General features: G+C 60.0%; 4 protein-coding genes across 4 annotated transcripts; 3 read left to right on the top strand and 1 right to left on the bottom strand.

Annotated features, from left to right (window-relative positions):
- Positions 1-609: 609 nt before the first annotated feature.
- LOC128899201 (feather beta keratin) lies at positions 610-906 on the bottom strand. Its single transcript, XM_054177551.1, has one exon. It carries the CDS (start codon positions 904-906, stop codon positions 610-612), a length of 297 nt encoding a protein of 98 aa, XP_054033526.1.
- Positions 907-2,618: 1,712 nt separating this feature from the next.
- Positions 2,619-2,915, top strand: LOC128899200 (feather beta keratin). The gene has a single exon (XM_054177550.1). The coding sequence runs from the start codon at positions 2,619-2,621 to the stop codon at positions 2,913-2,915; it is 297 nt and encodes a 98-aa protein (XP_054033525.1).
- A 3,809-nt stretch (positions 2,916-6,724) lies between these two features.
- On the top strand, positions 6,725-7,021 carry LOC128899202 (feather keratin 1). The gene has a single exon (XM_054177552.1). The coding sequence runs from the start codon at positions 6,725-6,727 to the stop codon at positions 7,019-7,021; it is 297 nt and encodes a 98-aa protein (XP_054033527.1).
- Positions 7,022-11,713: 4,692 nt separating this feature from the next.
- On the top strand, positions 11,714-12,064 carry LOC104302556 (feather keratin 4). The gene has a single exon (XM_009903073.2). It carries the CDS (start codon positions 11,714-11,716, stop codon positions 12,062-12,064), a length of 351 nt encoding a protein of 116 aa, XP_009901375.2.
- Positions 12,065-14,462: the final 2,398 nt, after the last annotated feature.

The raw sequence follows: 14,462 nt of genomic DNA, 5'->3' as shown, positions 1-14,462 counted from the left end.
CAGCATTCCAGGACTCCTCCAGTGACTATGGCCCTGAGGGGACTCAGCGCTTCCACGCATAAGGGAGGTGGAATATTAAGCCTTAGATACCAAACCCTTTCCCTGCCAGGGCAGCCCAGGGCCCCAGGGAGAGCTTGGGCAGGCAGTGCAGGGGGGAAGGAACACGAGGAGCCAGCAAGCTACAATGCAGCATCAACTTTAATTTAGAGTCAAAAGAGGGAAACAAAGCAGTGCCCAGAGGAAGGGACCCAGGCCAGGCTGCTGCAAGGGCAGCTGGCACTCAGGCCCCCTTCACAGCACGGCACACACACATGGGCACGGGGCCAGCAGCAGGGCCCCTCTCAGCTGGCTGCAGGAGGGAGCCCTGGCACAGGGCAGCAGCAGGCAGCAGGGACTCAGGACGGGCAGAAGAAAGCAGCAGAAGCAGAAGACATCTGCTGGCTGCCTCGGCAGGCACCGCAGGCTGGCACCGGGCTGGCCTCCCCCCTTGGCAGGGGCTCGGCAGGGTGCTCAGCCCAGCTGCCAAGCCTGGCCAGCAGCTCCAGCCTCAGCCCAGCGCCTGGCTTGGGGCTCCCTGGTCGAGGCCCTCCCCGGGGGTCCGGCGCGGCTCTAGCAGGGCAGGCACCGCCTGCCGCAGTAGCGGCCACCAAGGCCGGAGAGGCCAAAGCCCCCGGAGCTGATGGGCACCCCACTCTCACTCAGGATGCTGCCCACAGCAGCGGAGGTGGTGGAGCCCACGGCGGTGTTCTGCGGGAAGGAGCTGAGGATGGGTCCCGGCAGGGTGACCACCACAGGGGAGGGCTGGATCACCACCCGCGAGTCCTGGCACTGCCTGACACAGGGCTCGTTGCAGCTGTTGGCCAGCGGGGTCGGCCCGCAGGGACGGCACAGATCGTAGCAGGACATGGCTGTGGCTGCGGCAGCACCTGGGCAGAGGGCAGGGAGGGCACAGCGGCGTCAGGGCCAGCCTGGCAGCTGCCGGCCGGCGGCAGAGCCACGGGCTGGGCACGGAGCAAAGGCTTCAGAGGGAGCAAGAGAGACTGAGCAGCGGGAAGGGAGACCTGCAAAGACAGCCCAGCACCTTCTCCCACCTCCCTCCCAGCACGGCAGGAAGAGCAGAGCTGCTGAGAGCAGGGGCAGGGAGGCAAAGGCTTGATGGAGGCCGAGAGACAAAGAGCAGAGCAGGAGAAAGAGAGCAGAGAGGCAAAGGCTGTGGCAGCTCACCTTGGTCAGCAGGCAGCGGAAGGCAAGAGGAGGCTGAGGGAAGCCTGCTCAGGACCTGCCTTTTATAGGGCCCCACTCTGCCCCGGGCCCAGAGCTGCCTTTGCTCATGGAATGTGTTTGCCAGCAGCTCATCTGCCATGCAAAGCATCACCATTAGAGAAATGAGGCCACTGCTGCTGTGCCCTGCAACGCTGCCTTCTCATTTCCCTGTCCCTCTCAGGGCCCTTCAGCCTCCCAGGCTCCTTTCAAGTCCCAGCATTAGAGGCCAGGAATGGTGCCAGGGGCAGTGCCACGTCAGCACAGGCAGGTGAGGCAGCCAGGGATGGGCACTGTCCCACCTCAGCCGACAGTGCCAGGCCCTTACCCTCCAGGGCATCCCTTTGTGATCCCCATCCTTTGAGGGGCATCTTCCTGCACCCCAGCAATCCCAGACCAGCACTACCATGTGTCTGCCCAGCTCCTGAGGGCTCAGCAGTGTTTGCAGATCTGCTCAGTCCCTGCTTGGGAGGTTCAATGCCCCGTGGCCTGTGACAGTGCCCTGAGGGTACTTGCCCAGCCCCTTGCTGCCTTCTGCAGAGGAAGGGCAGAATGAAACTCTCCAAATGCAGCCAGGTTGCCCTCCTGCCCTTCTGCTCTGAGATGCTGGAGCTGACAGCAGGGAGGGGATTGAGGCCCTGTTCAGAATGGGAACCACAAAGGGATGCTCTGGAGGGTAAGGGCCTGGCACTGTCGGCTGAGGTGGGACAGTGCCCATCCCTGGCTGCCTCACCTGCCTGTGCTGACGTGGCACTGCCCCTGGCACCATTCCTGGCCTCTAATGCTGGGACTTGAAAGGAGCCTGGGAGGCTGAAGGGCCCTGAGAGGGACAGGGAAATGAGAAGGCAGCGTTGCAGGGCACAGCAGCAGTGGCCTCATTTCTCTAATGGTGATGCTTTGCATGGCAGATGAGCTGCTGGCAAACACATTCCATGAGCAAAGGCAGCTCTGGGCCCGGGGCAGAGTGGGGCCCTATAAAAGGCAGGTCCTGAGCAGGCTTCCCTCAGCCTCCTCTTGCCTTCCGCTGCCTGCTGACCAAGGTGAGCTGCCACAGCCTTTGCCTCTCTGCTCTCTTTCTCCTGCTCTGCTCTTTGTCTCTCGGCCTCCATCAAGCCTTTGCCTCCCTGCCCCTGCTCTCAGCAGCTCTGCTCTTCCTGCCGTGCTGGGAGGGAGGTGGGAGAAGGTGCTGGGCTGTCTTTGCAGGTCTCCCTTCCCGCTGCTCAGTCTCTCTTGCTCCCTCTGAAGCCTTTGCTCCGTGCCCAGCCCGTGGCTCTGCCGCCGGCCGGCAGCTGCCAGGCTGGCCCTGACGCCGCTGTGCCCTCCCTGCCCTCTGCCCAGGTGCTGCCGCAGCCACAGCCATGTCCTGCTACGATCTGTGCCGTCCCTGCGGGCCGACCCCGCTGGCCAACAGCTGCAACGAGCCCTGTGTCAGGCAGTGCCAGGACTCGCGGGTGGTGATCCAGCCCTCCCCTGTGGTGGTCACCCTGCCGGGACCCATCCTCAGCTCCTTCCCGCAGAACACCGCCGTGGGCTCCACCACCTCCGCTGCTGTGGGCAGCATCCTGAGTGAGAGTGGGGTGCCCATCAGCTCCGGGGGCTTTGGCCTCTCCGGCCTTGGTGGCCGCTACTGCGGCAGGCGGTGCCTGCCCTGCTAGAGCCGCGCCGGACCCCCGGGGAGGGCCTCGACCAGGGAGCCCCAAGCCAGGCGCTGGGCTGAGGCTGGAGCTGCTGGCCAGGCTTGGCAGCTGGGCTGAGCACCCTGCTGAGCCCCTGCCAAGGAGGGAGGCCAGCCCGGTGCCAGCCTGTGGTGCCTGCCGAGGCGGCCAGCAGATGTCTTCTGCTTCTGCTGCTTTCTTCTGCCCGTCCTGAGTCCCTGCTGCCTGCTGTTGCCCTGTGCCAGGGCTCCCTCCTGCAGCCAGCTGAGAGGGGCCCTGCTGCTGGCCCCGTGCCCACGTGTGTGTGCCGTGCTGTGAAGGGGGCCTGAGTGCCAGCTGCCCTTGCAGCAGCCTGGCCTGGGTCCCTTCCTCTGGGCACTGCTTTGTTTCCCTCTTTTGACTCTAAATTAAAGTTGATGCTGCATTGTAGCTTGCTGGCTCCTCGTGTTCCTTCCCCCCTGCACTGCCTGCCCAAGCTCTCCCTGGGGCCCTGGGCTGCCCTGGCAGGGTAAAGGCTTGGCTGAAGGAATGTCCCTGAGTTGTGTCTTTCCTGGGGCACTGGAGTGGGTTTGCAACTGAAGTGGTGACCTGGAGGGAAGTGTTCTGGCAATGCACCTGACCAGGTCTGCACAAAGCACCACAACACTTTGGCCTCACAGAAGTTGTTTGTCCATTTCCAAAGCTTTCTCGTGCTGCCCATGGCTCCCATGCTGCCAAGAGGAGCAAGGCAGTGGCTGTCCCCCTGCTCCTAGCAGTGCTGAGTCCACACCTCATGTCCTGGGGTCAGTTTCAGGGCCCTCACTCCAAGAAGGACATTGAGAAGCTGGAGCAGGGCCAGAGAAGGGCAAAGAAACTGATTGAGATTCCAAGGAAGTCTTCTGAGGAGAAGCTGAGGGAGCTGGGGTTGCTTGGGCTGGAGAAGAGGAGGCTGAGGAGAGACCTCTTTGCCCTCTGCAGCTCCCTGCAAGGAGGTCTGAGGGAGGTTGGTCTCTTCTCCCAGGTAACAAATTAGGACAAGAGCAAATGGCCCCAAAGTGCACCAAGGGATGTTTAGGTTGGACCTGAGGAGCAATTCCTTCCTTCAGAGTGTGGTCAGGGACTGGCCCAGGCTGCCCAGGGAGGTGGTGGAGTCCCCAGCCCTGGAGGTGTTGAATAAAATGTGGCCATGGCACCTGGGGCCAGGGTTTGGTGGCTGTGGTGGTGCTGGGTTGGTGTTGGGCTGGATGACCTCAGAGAGCTCCTCCAGCCTCACTGATTCTGTGTTCCTGTCATTTTGTGATGCAAGTGATGAGTGCCAAGTGCCCAAGGGGTTGTGATCCTTCCCTTCTGCCCCCAGCCCCTCGCTCTGTGCACCCCAGGCCCCTCTCCCATTCACTCTGCAGTGTTTTGTGTTGCTGTTCAGGGACTGCCTGGCAGACTCCATGGCAGTGCCTTGAGGGCATTCACCCAACCTCTTTGCTGCCTTCTGCACACCAGAGGAAGGACAGAATAAAGCCCTCCAGTGTGCAGCCAGGATGCCCTCCTGCCCTTCTGCTCCGGGCTGCAGGAGCTGACAGCAGGGACCGAAGGAACCTTGCTCGTGCCTGGGGTTCTCCTGGAGCTGCTGTGGGCAGCTGCCCTGGCATGTGGTGGTTGCTGCTGCCCCAGGGGCTGTGGCAGAGGCCAAGCTGCCTGTCCCTTCCCCCCCCTGTGGTGGTTTGAAAGGAAAGGCTCTGCTTTCCCTCCCCCACTGAGAAAGAAACCGCGGCTAAAACTCAGTCGGAGAAACGAGAGTGTATTGCACAAGGAAACAGATTCTGTGTAACACAACAAATGCAGGGATTTTACAATAGATACAGGAATATACAGCAAATGAACTCAACCAGAAACCAGACCCCCCCCAGAGGGGGCTTCCCCCTGTGCCCCCTTCACCCCCCTACCTCCCTTCTCCCCCCAAAGAGGTAGAAAAGAGAAAAGAGGGGAGTTAGCACAGCAGAGGCCTAAGCACGGGGAGTTAGTCAGTTCTTATCTCTTGGCAAGAAGCCCAGAAGCAGTCCAGTGTGGAAGGGACAGCGAAGAAAGGAAGACTGAGGGAAAGTCCCAGCTCCCCTGGGTCTAACAATCTCACCTCCCACAATCCTACCAATGAAATTCGTTTAGAATACCAAAATATTTTATAAACATTTAGCCAGTGTGCCCCTTCCTTAAAGGCACAGCCTCGAACGGTCACACCCCCACAGGCTCCAGGCCTTCCCAGGGGAGGTTTTACCCCAGAGGTGCCAGTGCTGCGCCAGGCCAAGTGAGGGGCAGCTCCTGTGCTGTGCCAGCCTTGAGCAACCCAGCAGCACCTGTGCCAGAGCCCCAGTCCTTCCTGCCCTGCCAGAGCTGCTGCCAGCTGCAGCCCCTCTGCAGCAAGGCAATGGAGCCTGTTGCAGCCTCCCGAGCCCTGCTGGGACAAGAGCAGGGGCAGGGTGGGGGAAGAGCTGGCAGCAGGGAGGGCAGACATCATCTGCAGCATGTGCCAGGAGAGAGCAGGACCTGGCAGGACATTGGGGCCCTTGGCAGAGCCTCACCACGGGCAGAGGCTGTGCAGGTGTCAAGGTCTGGCAGGAGCCTCCAGCTGGGGATCTGCTGGGCTGGGGGTTGACTGAATGAAGCCTTAGAAGAGAAGACAGAAATGGAATCAGCTTCCTCCTTTGGAGGAGCTTCTCCTGTCTGCCCCTGCTGGGACAGATGCAGCTGCTGCCTGTGTGCCAGGGGCAGAGATGTCCTCTCCTTGCCCAGCAGTGCCCTGAGTGCAGAAACCCCAGGTACAAGGGCCCTGAAGAGCTTCGCCTGGGGTCTCTTCCTCCTCCCTCTTGCCTTTGACCCAGGGCTCTGTTTCAGCTCTTTCGTCACCTTGGTGCTTGGGCTGGAAGCCTTCTGGTTTCGCAGAGCTGCTCCTGGCTTGCATGAGGCTCCTTGGTCTGTGCCCCAGGGCTCTGGGAGGCTTTAGGGACCTGCTCAGCATCAGTGAGCTCTGTACCCGTCATGGTCACCTCTGGCTCTGCTCCTGCCCTGTGGGCTCCTGCCCTGTGGGCTGCTGCCCTGCTTAAGCTCATCCCTGCTTTGTCACCAAGGGCTTGATAGCTCAGGTGGGCCCTGGGCTGCACCTGGCCACTGGATTTGCATTTTCCTCACTCAGTTGTTTTGGCTCAGAATTAGTCTTCATTTACTTCTGTGTCATTTTCCCTGGCACCGTTCCTGGCCTCTAATGCTGGGACTTGAAAGGAGCCTGGGAGGCTGAAGGGCCCTGAGAGGGACAGGGAAATGAGAAGGCAGCGTTGCAGGGCACAGCAGCAGTGGCCTCATTTCTCTAATGGTGATGCTTTGCATGGCAGATGAGCTGCTGGCAAACACATTCCATGAGCAAAGGCAGCTCTGGGCCCGGGGCAGAGTGGGGCCCTATAAAAGGCAGGTCCTGAGCAGGCTTCCCTCAGCCTCCTCTTGCCTTCCGCTGCCTGCTGACCAAGGTGAGCTGCCACAGCCCTTGCCTCTCTGCTCTCTTTCTCCTGCTCTGCTCTTTGTCTCTCGGCCTCCATCAAGCCTTTGCCTCCCTGCCCCTGCTCTCAGCAGCTCTGCTCTTCCTGCCGTGCTGGGAGGGAGGTGGGAGAAGGTGCTGGGCTGTCTTTGCAGGTCTCCCTTCCCGCTGCTCAGTCTCTCTTGCTCCCTCTGAAGCCTTTGCTCCGTGCCCAGCCCGTGGCTCTGCCGCCGGCCGGCAGCTGCCAGGCTGGCCCTGACGCCGCTGTGCCCTCCCTGCCCTCTGCCCAGGTGCTGCCGCAGCCACAGCCATGTCCTGCTACGATCTGTGCCGTCCCTGCGGGCCGACCCCGCTGGCCAACAGCTGCAACGAGCCCTGTGTCAGGCAGTGCCAGGACTCGCGGGTGGTGATCCAGCCCTCCCCTGTGGTGGTCACCCTGCCGGGACCCATCCTCAGCTCCTTCCCGCAGAACACCGCCGTTGGATCCTCAGCCTCTGCAGCTGTGGGCAGCATCCTGAGTGAGGACGGAGTCCCCATCAGCTCCGGGGGCTTTGGCCTCTCCGGCCTTGGTGGCCGCTACTGCGGCAGGCGGTGCCTGCCCTGCTAGAGCCGCGCCGGACCCCCGGGGAGGGCCTCGACCAGGGAGCCCCAAGCCAGGCGCTGGGCTGAGGCTGGAGCTGCTGGCCAGGCTTGGCAGCTGGGCTGAGCACCCTGCCGAGCCCCTGCCAAGGAGGGAGGCCAGCCAGGTGCTGGTTGGACTCCTGGCCAGGCTCTGTCTTGCTCTTGAAATGCTTTTGATGTCTTTCCTCACAGCTGTGAGTTGCACCTCACGCTGCTGTGGTCTGATGCTGTCCTGTCAGTGACTGTTGGGTGGGGTTGTTGTTTTTTTAACTCAGGAAAAGTGGAGTCCTGCTTGCTGTCTTCCAGCTGGAATGGTTCAAATGTCTCCCTCCTCTTGTAGCAACCTCGATGTGTTCCTCTTGTTTTGCAGAATCCCTCCTGACTTTGTATCATTAAACTGAAGTTGCATCTGAGTCTGAGTCTCTTTGTGCCTTTCTTTCCCTTGGCCAAGAATCTTCCTAGGGAAAAAGCCTCTGCAGAGTGTCCTGCTCAGATGCAGCCTCCTGGGCTCCACTTTGTGCCCCTTGCCCCTTGGCCTGGCTCTGGGCACCGCTGAGCAGAGTCTGGCCCCAGCCTCTTGCTCCCCCCAGCCTTGAGCTCTTGCTGAGCATTGCTCAGATCCCCTCTGGGGCTGCTCTCCTCCAGGCTCCCAGCCCCAGGGCTCTCAGCCTTTGCTCCTCACAGAGCTGCTCCAGGGTGGCTGTGGAGTCTCCTTCTCTGGAGACTTTCAACCCCCACCTGGATGTGTTCCTGTGTGACCTGCTCTGGGTGGTCCTGCTGTGGCAGGGGGGTTGGATGAGATGATCTCCAGAGGTCCCTTCCAGCCCCTGCCATGCTATGAGTCTGCAGCAGGCTGAGTGGAGTCTCTGGTGGAAAACCAGCTTCCCTGAGGGCATTTTTCTGAGCAGAGAGGGACTGCAGGTCCTGGGTTGTGCTCACAGAGCTCCTGGGGCTGTCACACAGCTGCTCTGGCTGAAGCTGTTTGCTGCTCACTCTGCTCTGCACGCCAGGGAATTGCCTCCTGCTCAGTGCCAGGGAGGTGTCCTTCTGCCATACAAAGTGGGCAGGGAACATAAAGAATCCAGGAATTAATGTGAGGAAAATGAAATGGCTGCTTGAGAGGCTTGGGCCCTACAGCAGCAGCAGTCCTGAAAGGCACTTTTGTGGTGCTGGTGGAGAGCTGCTCCCTGCCCTAAGCCTGGTTGAGGGCTCCAAGCTGGGTTGGATGTTGCTCTGCTTGAGGGCAGAAAGCTCTACAATGAGCTGGCCAGGCTGGCTCCGTGGGCTGAGGACAGTGGGCTGAGGTTTGACAAGGCTCAAGGGCTGGGTCCTGCACTTGGGTTACAACCACCCCATGGAGGCTCCAGGCTGGGGGGCAGCAGCTGGGAACTGCCCAGCAGAGAAAGCCCTGGGAGAGGTTGGTGCCAGCAGCTGGAGGTGAGCCAGCATGTGCCTGGGTGGCCAAGAAGGGCACCAGCAGCCTGGCCTGGATCAGCAGTGGTGTGGGCAGCAGGAGCAGGGCAGGGATTGTGCCCCTGGGCTGGGCACTGGGGAGGCCACAGCTGGGGTACCCTGGGATCAGTTTTGGGGTCCTCCCTCCAATGAAGACATTGAGAGGCTTGGGTGGATCCAGCTGAATCCTCATCCCTGGGAGTGTTTCAGAGCTGCAGAGCTGAGGTGCTGAGGACCATGGCTTAGCCCCAGCCGTGGCAGAGTCAGAGAACGCTTGGAGGGGATGACCTCGAAAGGCTTTTCCCCAACCCCAACGAATCTGTGATTCTGTCATTTAGAAGGACCCCCTCCAAAAAAACCCCAAACCACAACCAAAACCATAAAGCAGTGTCCTGGAGCCTGCTCTCTTCAGACAGCCTTGGTGCAGGCGAGCAGAAGGTGCCCAGCAGTGTGCCAGGGCTGGCATGGCTGCAGCAGCTCTGCCCACCCAGGCCTCCCTCTTTGCGTCCACCACTTCCCACGTCCCCGGCTGCAGGCAGAACCTTCTGGTGCTAATGAAATGGCTTTGCTGGTGGCTCCCTGTCTGGCTTCAGTGGGAGAAGCCTGCCCTGGACATGAGGAATTCTTTTCATCTTCCCCAGTTCTGGGCACTTTGAATTCCTGCTGCTCTCATGCTGACTCCCAGAGCTGCGCCGAGCGATGACTCCAAGCTGGCTTTCATGAGGCCCTTTTTGGCTCCTCGGCAATTTGTGGCTGTCTTGGGAGCAAATCTTCACATCAGACTCCAGAGCTTTCCTAAACCTCTTTTGTTTCCACTTCCCTGTCTGAGCCACCTAACAACAGTTCCCAGTTAATTTCTTCACCATCTCTGCAAAGAACAACCTCGGAGGAGGCCTTCCAGCCCCTTGGAGGAGTTCTTGGAGCCAGTCAGGCTGATCTGGGGCTGAGTCATGGCCAGGAGACAGCTCAGGAGCCCTTTGGAAAGGGCTGCAGTGAGGGTTGGGCTGTAAAGTGTGACTTAGCAGAGCAAAAAGAAGCTTTTGGGTGCACAGAGGGGAGCGTGGCCAGCAGGGCAAGGGAGATCTCCTCTGCATCTTCCCTGACCAAGTGAGGTCACCTCTGGAGTGCTGGGGCCAGGGCTGGGCTCCCCAGTTTCAGAGGGACTGAGAGCTACTGGGGAGAGTCCAGGGGAAGCTGGGAAGGTGCTGAGGGGCCTGGAGCAGCTCTGTGAGGAGCAAAGGCTGAGAGCTGCCTGGGGCTGAGAGCCTGGCAAAGCTCCAACCCTGTGCCATAGGCAGGGACAACTCCACCAGCCCAGGCTGCTCAAGGCCTCATCCAGCCTGGCCTTGAGCACCTCCAGAGAGGGGGCAGCCACAACCCTCCTGGGCAACCTGTTTGAGGGTCTCCTCACCCTTGCTCTCAAGGATTCCTCCACTCTCCATCTCCCCTCTCCCAGCTCAAAGCCGTTGTCCCTCACCCTGTCGCTCCCAGCCCTTGTCAAAGCCCTTCCCCAGCTCTCCCTCAGTCCCCCCAGGCACTGGAAGCTCTCTGGGCTATGATCTGCTTGCATTTATCTCTGGATTTCCCACAGGGCTCTGACTTCTCTCCTGGATGCAGCAGGATTTGAGGCTCTTTGAGCAGGACCTTCCCAAAGAGCAGAGCTTCGGCCTCGATTCTTCTGCTGCTTTGGCTGGAACCAGAGCTTGGCAAAGCCATTGGTGGGGCCCAGAGTTTATTAAGGTTTTCCACTCAGATCCTTAATAACAGAACACCCCAGGAGGATGAATTATGCATTGTATAAACTCTCCTTAATTGGGGCTGTGTGGGGTTTTTTTTCCCCCCCCTCTCCTTATGACTAAAGTGAAGCACACAATTGGAGGGGAGATGCTGTCTGGGCTGCAAGGTGGCAGAGGCATAAATCTGGCCCAGAACTGCAGGAGATGAGAGGAGCTTGGCTGGGGGAATGTGTGCCAGAAGATAAGGAAACAAAAACACAAAGTAATGAACAGGAAGGGAAAGATATTTAATGGGCTGGGAGCATTTTTGCATGTGGGACACAGTGGCTGGGGAAATAATTTGATGCTCAAAGGCTGTCTGTGGTCCCCAGGCCATCCTGGGTGCAGTATAAAAGCAAACTCCACTCCAGCTCCTGCCTGCCACTTCTCTTCCCTTTTCCCTCTTTTGTGAGCCAGGTTAGTCCAACTCTGCTTCTCCTTCCCTGCTTGCTGAGTTCTTTGCCTTCAGAACCCTTTGGTTGTTGTCCTTTCTGCTCTGCCAGCTGCTGGATTGGGCTTGGGGTGGGGAGGAGAAGGCTTCTCCCCTTGGAGCTGTTGGAGTTGGCTGTCAGAGGTGGAGGTACTGCTGGAGTCATAGAGCCATAAGATGGGCTGGGATGGAAGGGATCTCCCCTGGGACTGAGAGTCCTGACTTGGCCACACAGAGCCTTGGCATGGTGGTGTTGGTTCATTCAGAGGAGAGCTTTCAGGTGTGCTGAAGACCTGAAGAGCTGTGGCCAAGAAGGCCACCAGCAGCCTGGCTTGGGTCAGCCACAGTGGGGGCAGCAGGAGCAGGGTAGGGATTGTCTCCCCCCTGGGCAGGGCACTGGGGAGGGCACACCTCGAGTTCTGGATGCAGCTTTGGGCACCTCAATACAAGAGAGATGTGGAGATGCTGGGGTGAGGGCAGAGGAGGGCAAGGAAGCTGGGAAGGGCCTGGAGAATAAATCAGGTGGGGCTGCTTGGTTTGGAAGAGAAGAGGCTGAGTGGAGACCTCTTGGCTCTCTACAGCTGCCAGGGAGAGAGTGGAGGCACCAGCCCTGGGTGTATTTAAGGGTGGTTTGGATGTGGTGCTTGGGGATATGGTTTAGGGGTGAGCTTTGCAGAGCAAGGTTCTGGGTTGGGCTTGGTGATCCTGAGGGTCTGTTCCAAGCTGTTTCTGTGACTCTGTGGAGCTGAGGCAGAGCAGGGTTAGAGTGGAGCTGAGGAAGAAGTTCTTCAGTCCCAGGGGGGTGAGGTTCTGGCACAGGCTGCCCAGGGAAGCTGTGGCTGCCTCCTGCCTGGGGGCGTTCAAGGCCTTGAGCAGCTGAGTGCAGCTGAGAGCTGCCCCTGGGCACGGTGGGGGAGGTTGGAGCAGCTGAGCTCTGAGCTCCCTTCCACCCTGAGCCGCTCCATGACCCTCTGCTGTCTCTCCACCTCCCTGGTGCTGTGTTTCAGGCTCAGCTCCATCCATGTCCTGCTACGAGCGATGCCCTTCCAGCTCCTGCGGGCCGACGCCGCTGGCCAACAGCTGCAGCGAGCCCTGCGTCCGGCAGTGCCAGGACTCCACGGTGGTCATCCAGCCCTCCCCCGTGGTGGTCACCCTGCCGGGACCCATCCTCAGCTCCTTCCCCCAGAACACCACCGTGGGCTCCTCGGCCTCTGCGGCCATTGGCAGTGCCCTCGGCGCTGAGGGGGTCCCCATCAGCTCTGGCAGCTCCTTGGGCTTGGGGAGCTTTGGGTACCCAGGGCTGGGCAGCGCCTACAGCCGGCCCGGCCGGCGCTACGCCTCCTACCGTGGGGGCTTCTATGGACCCTGCTGAAGCCCGAGGAGATGCCCAGGAGCGCTGAAGCACCAACCCCACGCAGGACTGAGCTCATGGCCACGGGTTCCAGAAGTGACCTCAGGTACCCACGGCCCCACCTGCAGCTGGTGGAGCGGTGGGAGCTTGGCAGCTCCTAGAGCCAAGCCTGTGCTTGCCTTTTGTTTTTGCTTTTCTTTGTGTGTCTGGCCAAGGGTTTTTGTCCTCTCAGTCAGCTGTGGGATGGGCAGGGGCCGCCCTGCCTGGCTGGATCAGCACAGCCTCCTCCACTGAGAAGGAAGAGCTCGACCTGCTGAGTGTGCCCTTGTGAGTGGCACGAGTGGGCACTGTCCTCACTGGGCTCTGTCCTCAGTGGGCCATGGAAATGTCTCCTTACCCTTTGTGTTGCTTCCTTCCATGCCTCAGCCTCATTAAATTTGTGCTGCAGCAAACCCAGAGTCTGTTTGTCCTTCTTCCCTCTCCTGCCCTCCCTTCCTCAGCTTGTCTGCGGTGGGGCAGGGCCAGCTGCAAGGCATCAGTTCCAAACAGCACCATGCAGGTGGCCTCATGCCAGGTGCCAGGGGAGAGCAAATCGGGCTGCAGCTGTGCCACACCTGGCAAAGGCAGCAGCAAGCTGTTGTCCCCCTGCTGCTGCATGAGCAGGGCACCCTCAAGCAGGGCAGATGCTTCTTTGCACTTCAAAGAGATGGAGAAAGGCTCTTTAGCTGCTCTGGCACTGCCCTGCGGTGGGAGAGGGGCCCTTGGAGAGGGCCAAGGATGAGGCACTGAGATGGGAGCTCAGCTGCCCCTCAGGGAGCCTAAGCCCAAGGAAAAGCTCTCTGAGGGCAGTGCTGCTCCTCCTTGGCCTCCTGTGGCTGCAATAGACAAAGAGAACCTAGGGAGGAAAGAGGGCAGAGTGGTGCAGCAGGACCAGCCCCAGGGGCACCAGGAATGGCAGGGAGAGACCTCCTGAAGCACTGCCTGCAGTCAGCTGTCAGCTGGCACAGAGGGGGCAGATGTGCTCCTGCCTGGGCAAGCTGGCACAGGACTGTGGCTTTCCTTAGCCTATCTCTGAAAAAATCAGCAAAACTCCTTCCTAAGGAGGGAGGGAGGAAGCCAATCCTGAGCACAGCTGAGCCTGCTCAGGGCTGAGGGGGTGGGAGGGAGGCCACAAGCTGGGGTGTCCCCAGGGGAGCAGCTCAGAGCTTCCTGGTGGGCACAGGAACCCCTGGCAGCTGAGAGCAGACCCTGGTTAAGGCTTGGGGAAGAAGGGAAGGGGAGGGGAGGGAAAAAGGGGAGAAGGGGGAGGGGAAGGAGGGAAGGGGGAGGGGAAGGAGGGAAGGGGGAGGGGAGGGGGGGAAGGGGAAGGGGAAGGGGAAGGGGAAGGGGAAGGGGAAGGGGAAGGGGAAGGGGAAGGGGAAGGGGAAGGGGAAGGGGAGGAAGGGAAGTGGAGGGGAGGGGAGGGGAGGGAGAAAGGAAAGGAGGGAGGAAGGGGGAGGAAGGGGGAGGAAGGGGGAGGGAAGGGAGGGGAGGGGAGGGGAGGAGAGAGGGGAGAGGAGGGGAGGGGAGGGGAAGGGAGGGGAGGGGAGGGGTGGGGTGGAAGAGAAGAAGAAGGGGAAGGGGAAGGAAGGAGGAAGGAAGGGAGGGCTTTGTGGGGTTTGGAAGGGGGTTGGCCTTTGAGATGTGCTAGCCCTGGACAGCAATGTCTGGGGGAGGAGATTGGAGGCTTTGAAGCTCTAACCCATTCTGAGGCTGTCTTTGTAAACTGTTCCTGTTGTGCCTGGTGGAGCTGAACTTCTTCAGGCCTTGCTTGGCTCCATCTGGGCTGGAATGAAGGTGGTGTTGAGAGCCTGGGAGCTTTGGTCCCTAAAGGTTTGAAAAGCTCTACCTGAAGGCTCTGCAGACTCAGTGTCCTGCCAGGCCATGCAGCTCCCAGCCTGGTATCTCTGAGCTGTCTGGCTTGGAGTCTCTGTCTGTGTCTGCAGAAGCTGATGCTGACCTGTAATTAAAGCTGCAGTCATTAGTGGAGCTCAATTAGAGGAGGCAGATCAGTTCCTGAGAGAATTCAGGCTTTGAAGGAGCATTTTCTGAGCACACAGAGGAAGGGAAGCTGAGACTTTGATGTTGTGATGGTCTGAGGTCCATGGGCAAAGGATATTTTGCCCCCCTTGTCCCCAGCTGAACACCTTAGCCTGGAGAAGAGGAGGCTCAGGGGAGACCTTCTTGCTCTCTAGAGCTACCTGAAGGGAGGTTGCAGCCAGGTGGGGGGTGGTCTCTTCTCCCAGGCAACCAGCACCAGAACAAGAGGACACAGTCCCAAGCTGTGCCAGGGGAGGTTTGGGCTGGAGGTGAGGAGAAAGTTCTTCCCAGCAAGAGAGATTTGCCCTTGGAATATGCTGCCCAGGGAGGTGGTGGAGTC

The sequence above is a fragment of the Dryobates pubescens genome, chromosome 41, assembly GCF_014839835.1.
Source record: "Dryobates pubescens isolate bDryPub1 chromosome 41, bDryPub1.pri, whole genome shotgun sequence".
NCBI classification, from domain to species: domain Eukaryota; kingdom Metazoa; phylum Chordata; class Aves; order Piciformes; family Picidae; genus Dryobates; species Dryobates pubescens.
Note: the sequence above shows the minus strand (reverse complement) of the source record. Positions and strands in the feature narration are given on the sequence as shown.

Excerpts from the sequence above, each read along its gene's own strand:
- LOC128899201 (XM_054177551.1), bottom strand. The coding sequence starts at position 906 with ATGTCCTGCTACGATCTGTGCCGTCCCTGCGGGCCGACCCCGCTGGCC.
- LOC128899200 (XM_054177550.1), top strand. The coding sequence starts at position 2,619 with ATGTCCTGCTACGATCTGTGCCGTCCCTGCGGGCCGACCCCGCTGGCC.
- LOC128899202 (XM_054177552.1), top strand. The coding sequence starts at position 6,725 with ATGTCCTGCTACGATCTGTGCCGTCCCTGCGGGCCGACCCCGCTGGCC.
- LOC104302556 (XM_009903073.2), top strand. The coding sequence starts at position 11,714 with ATGTCCTGCTACGAGCGATGCCCTTCCAGCTCCTGCGGGCCGACGCCG.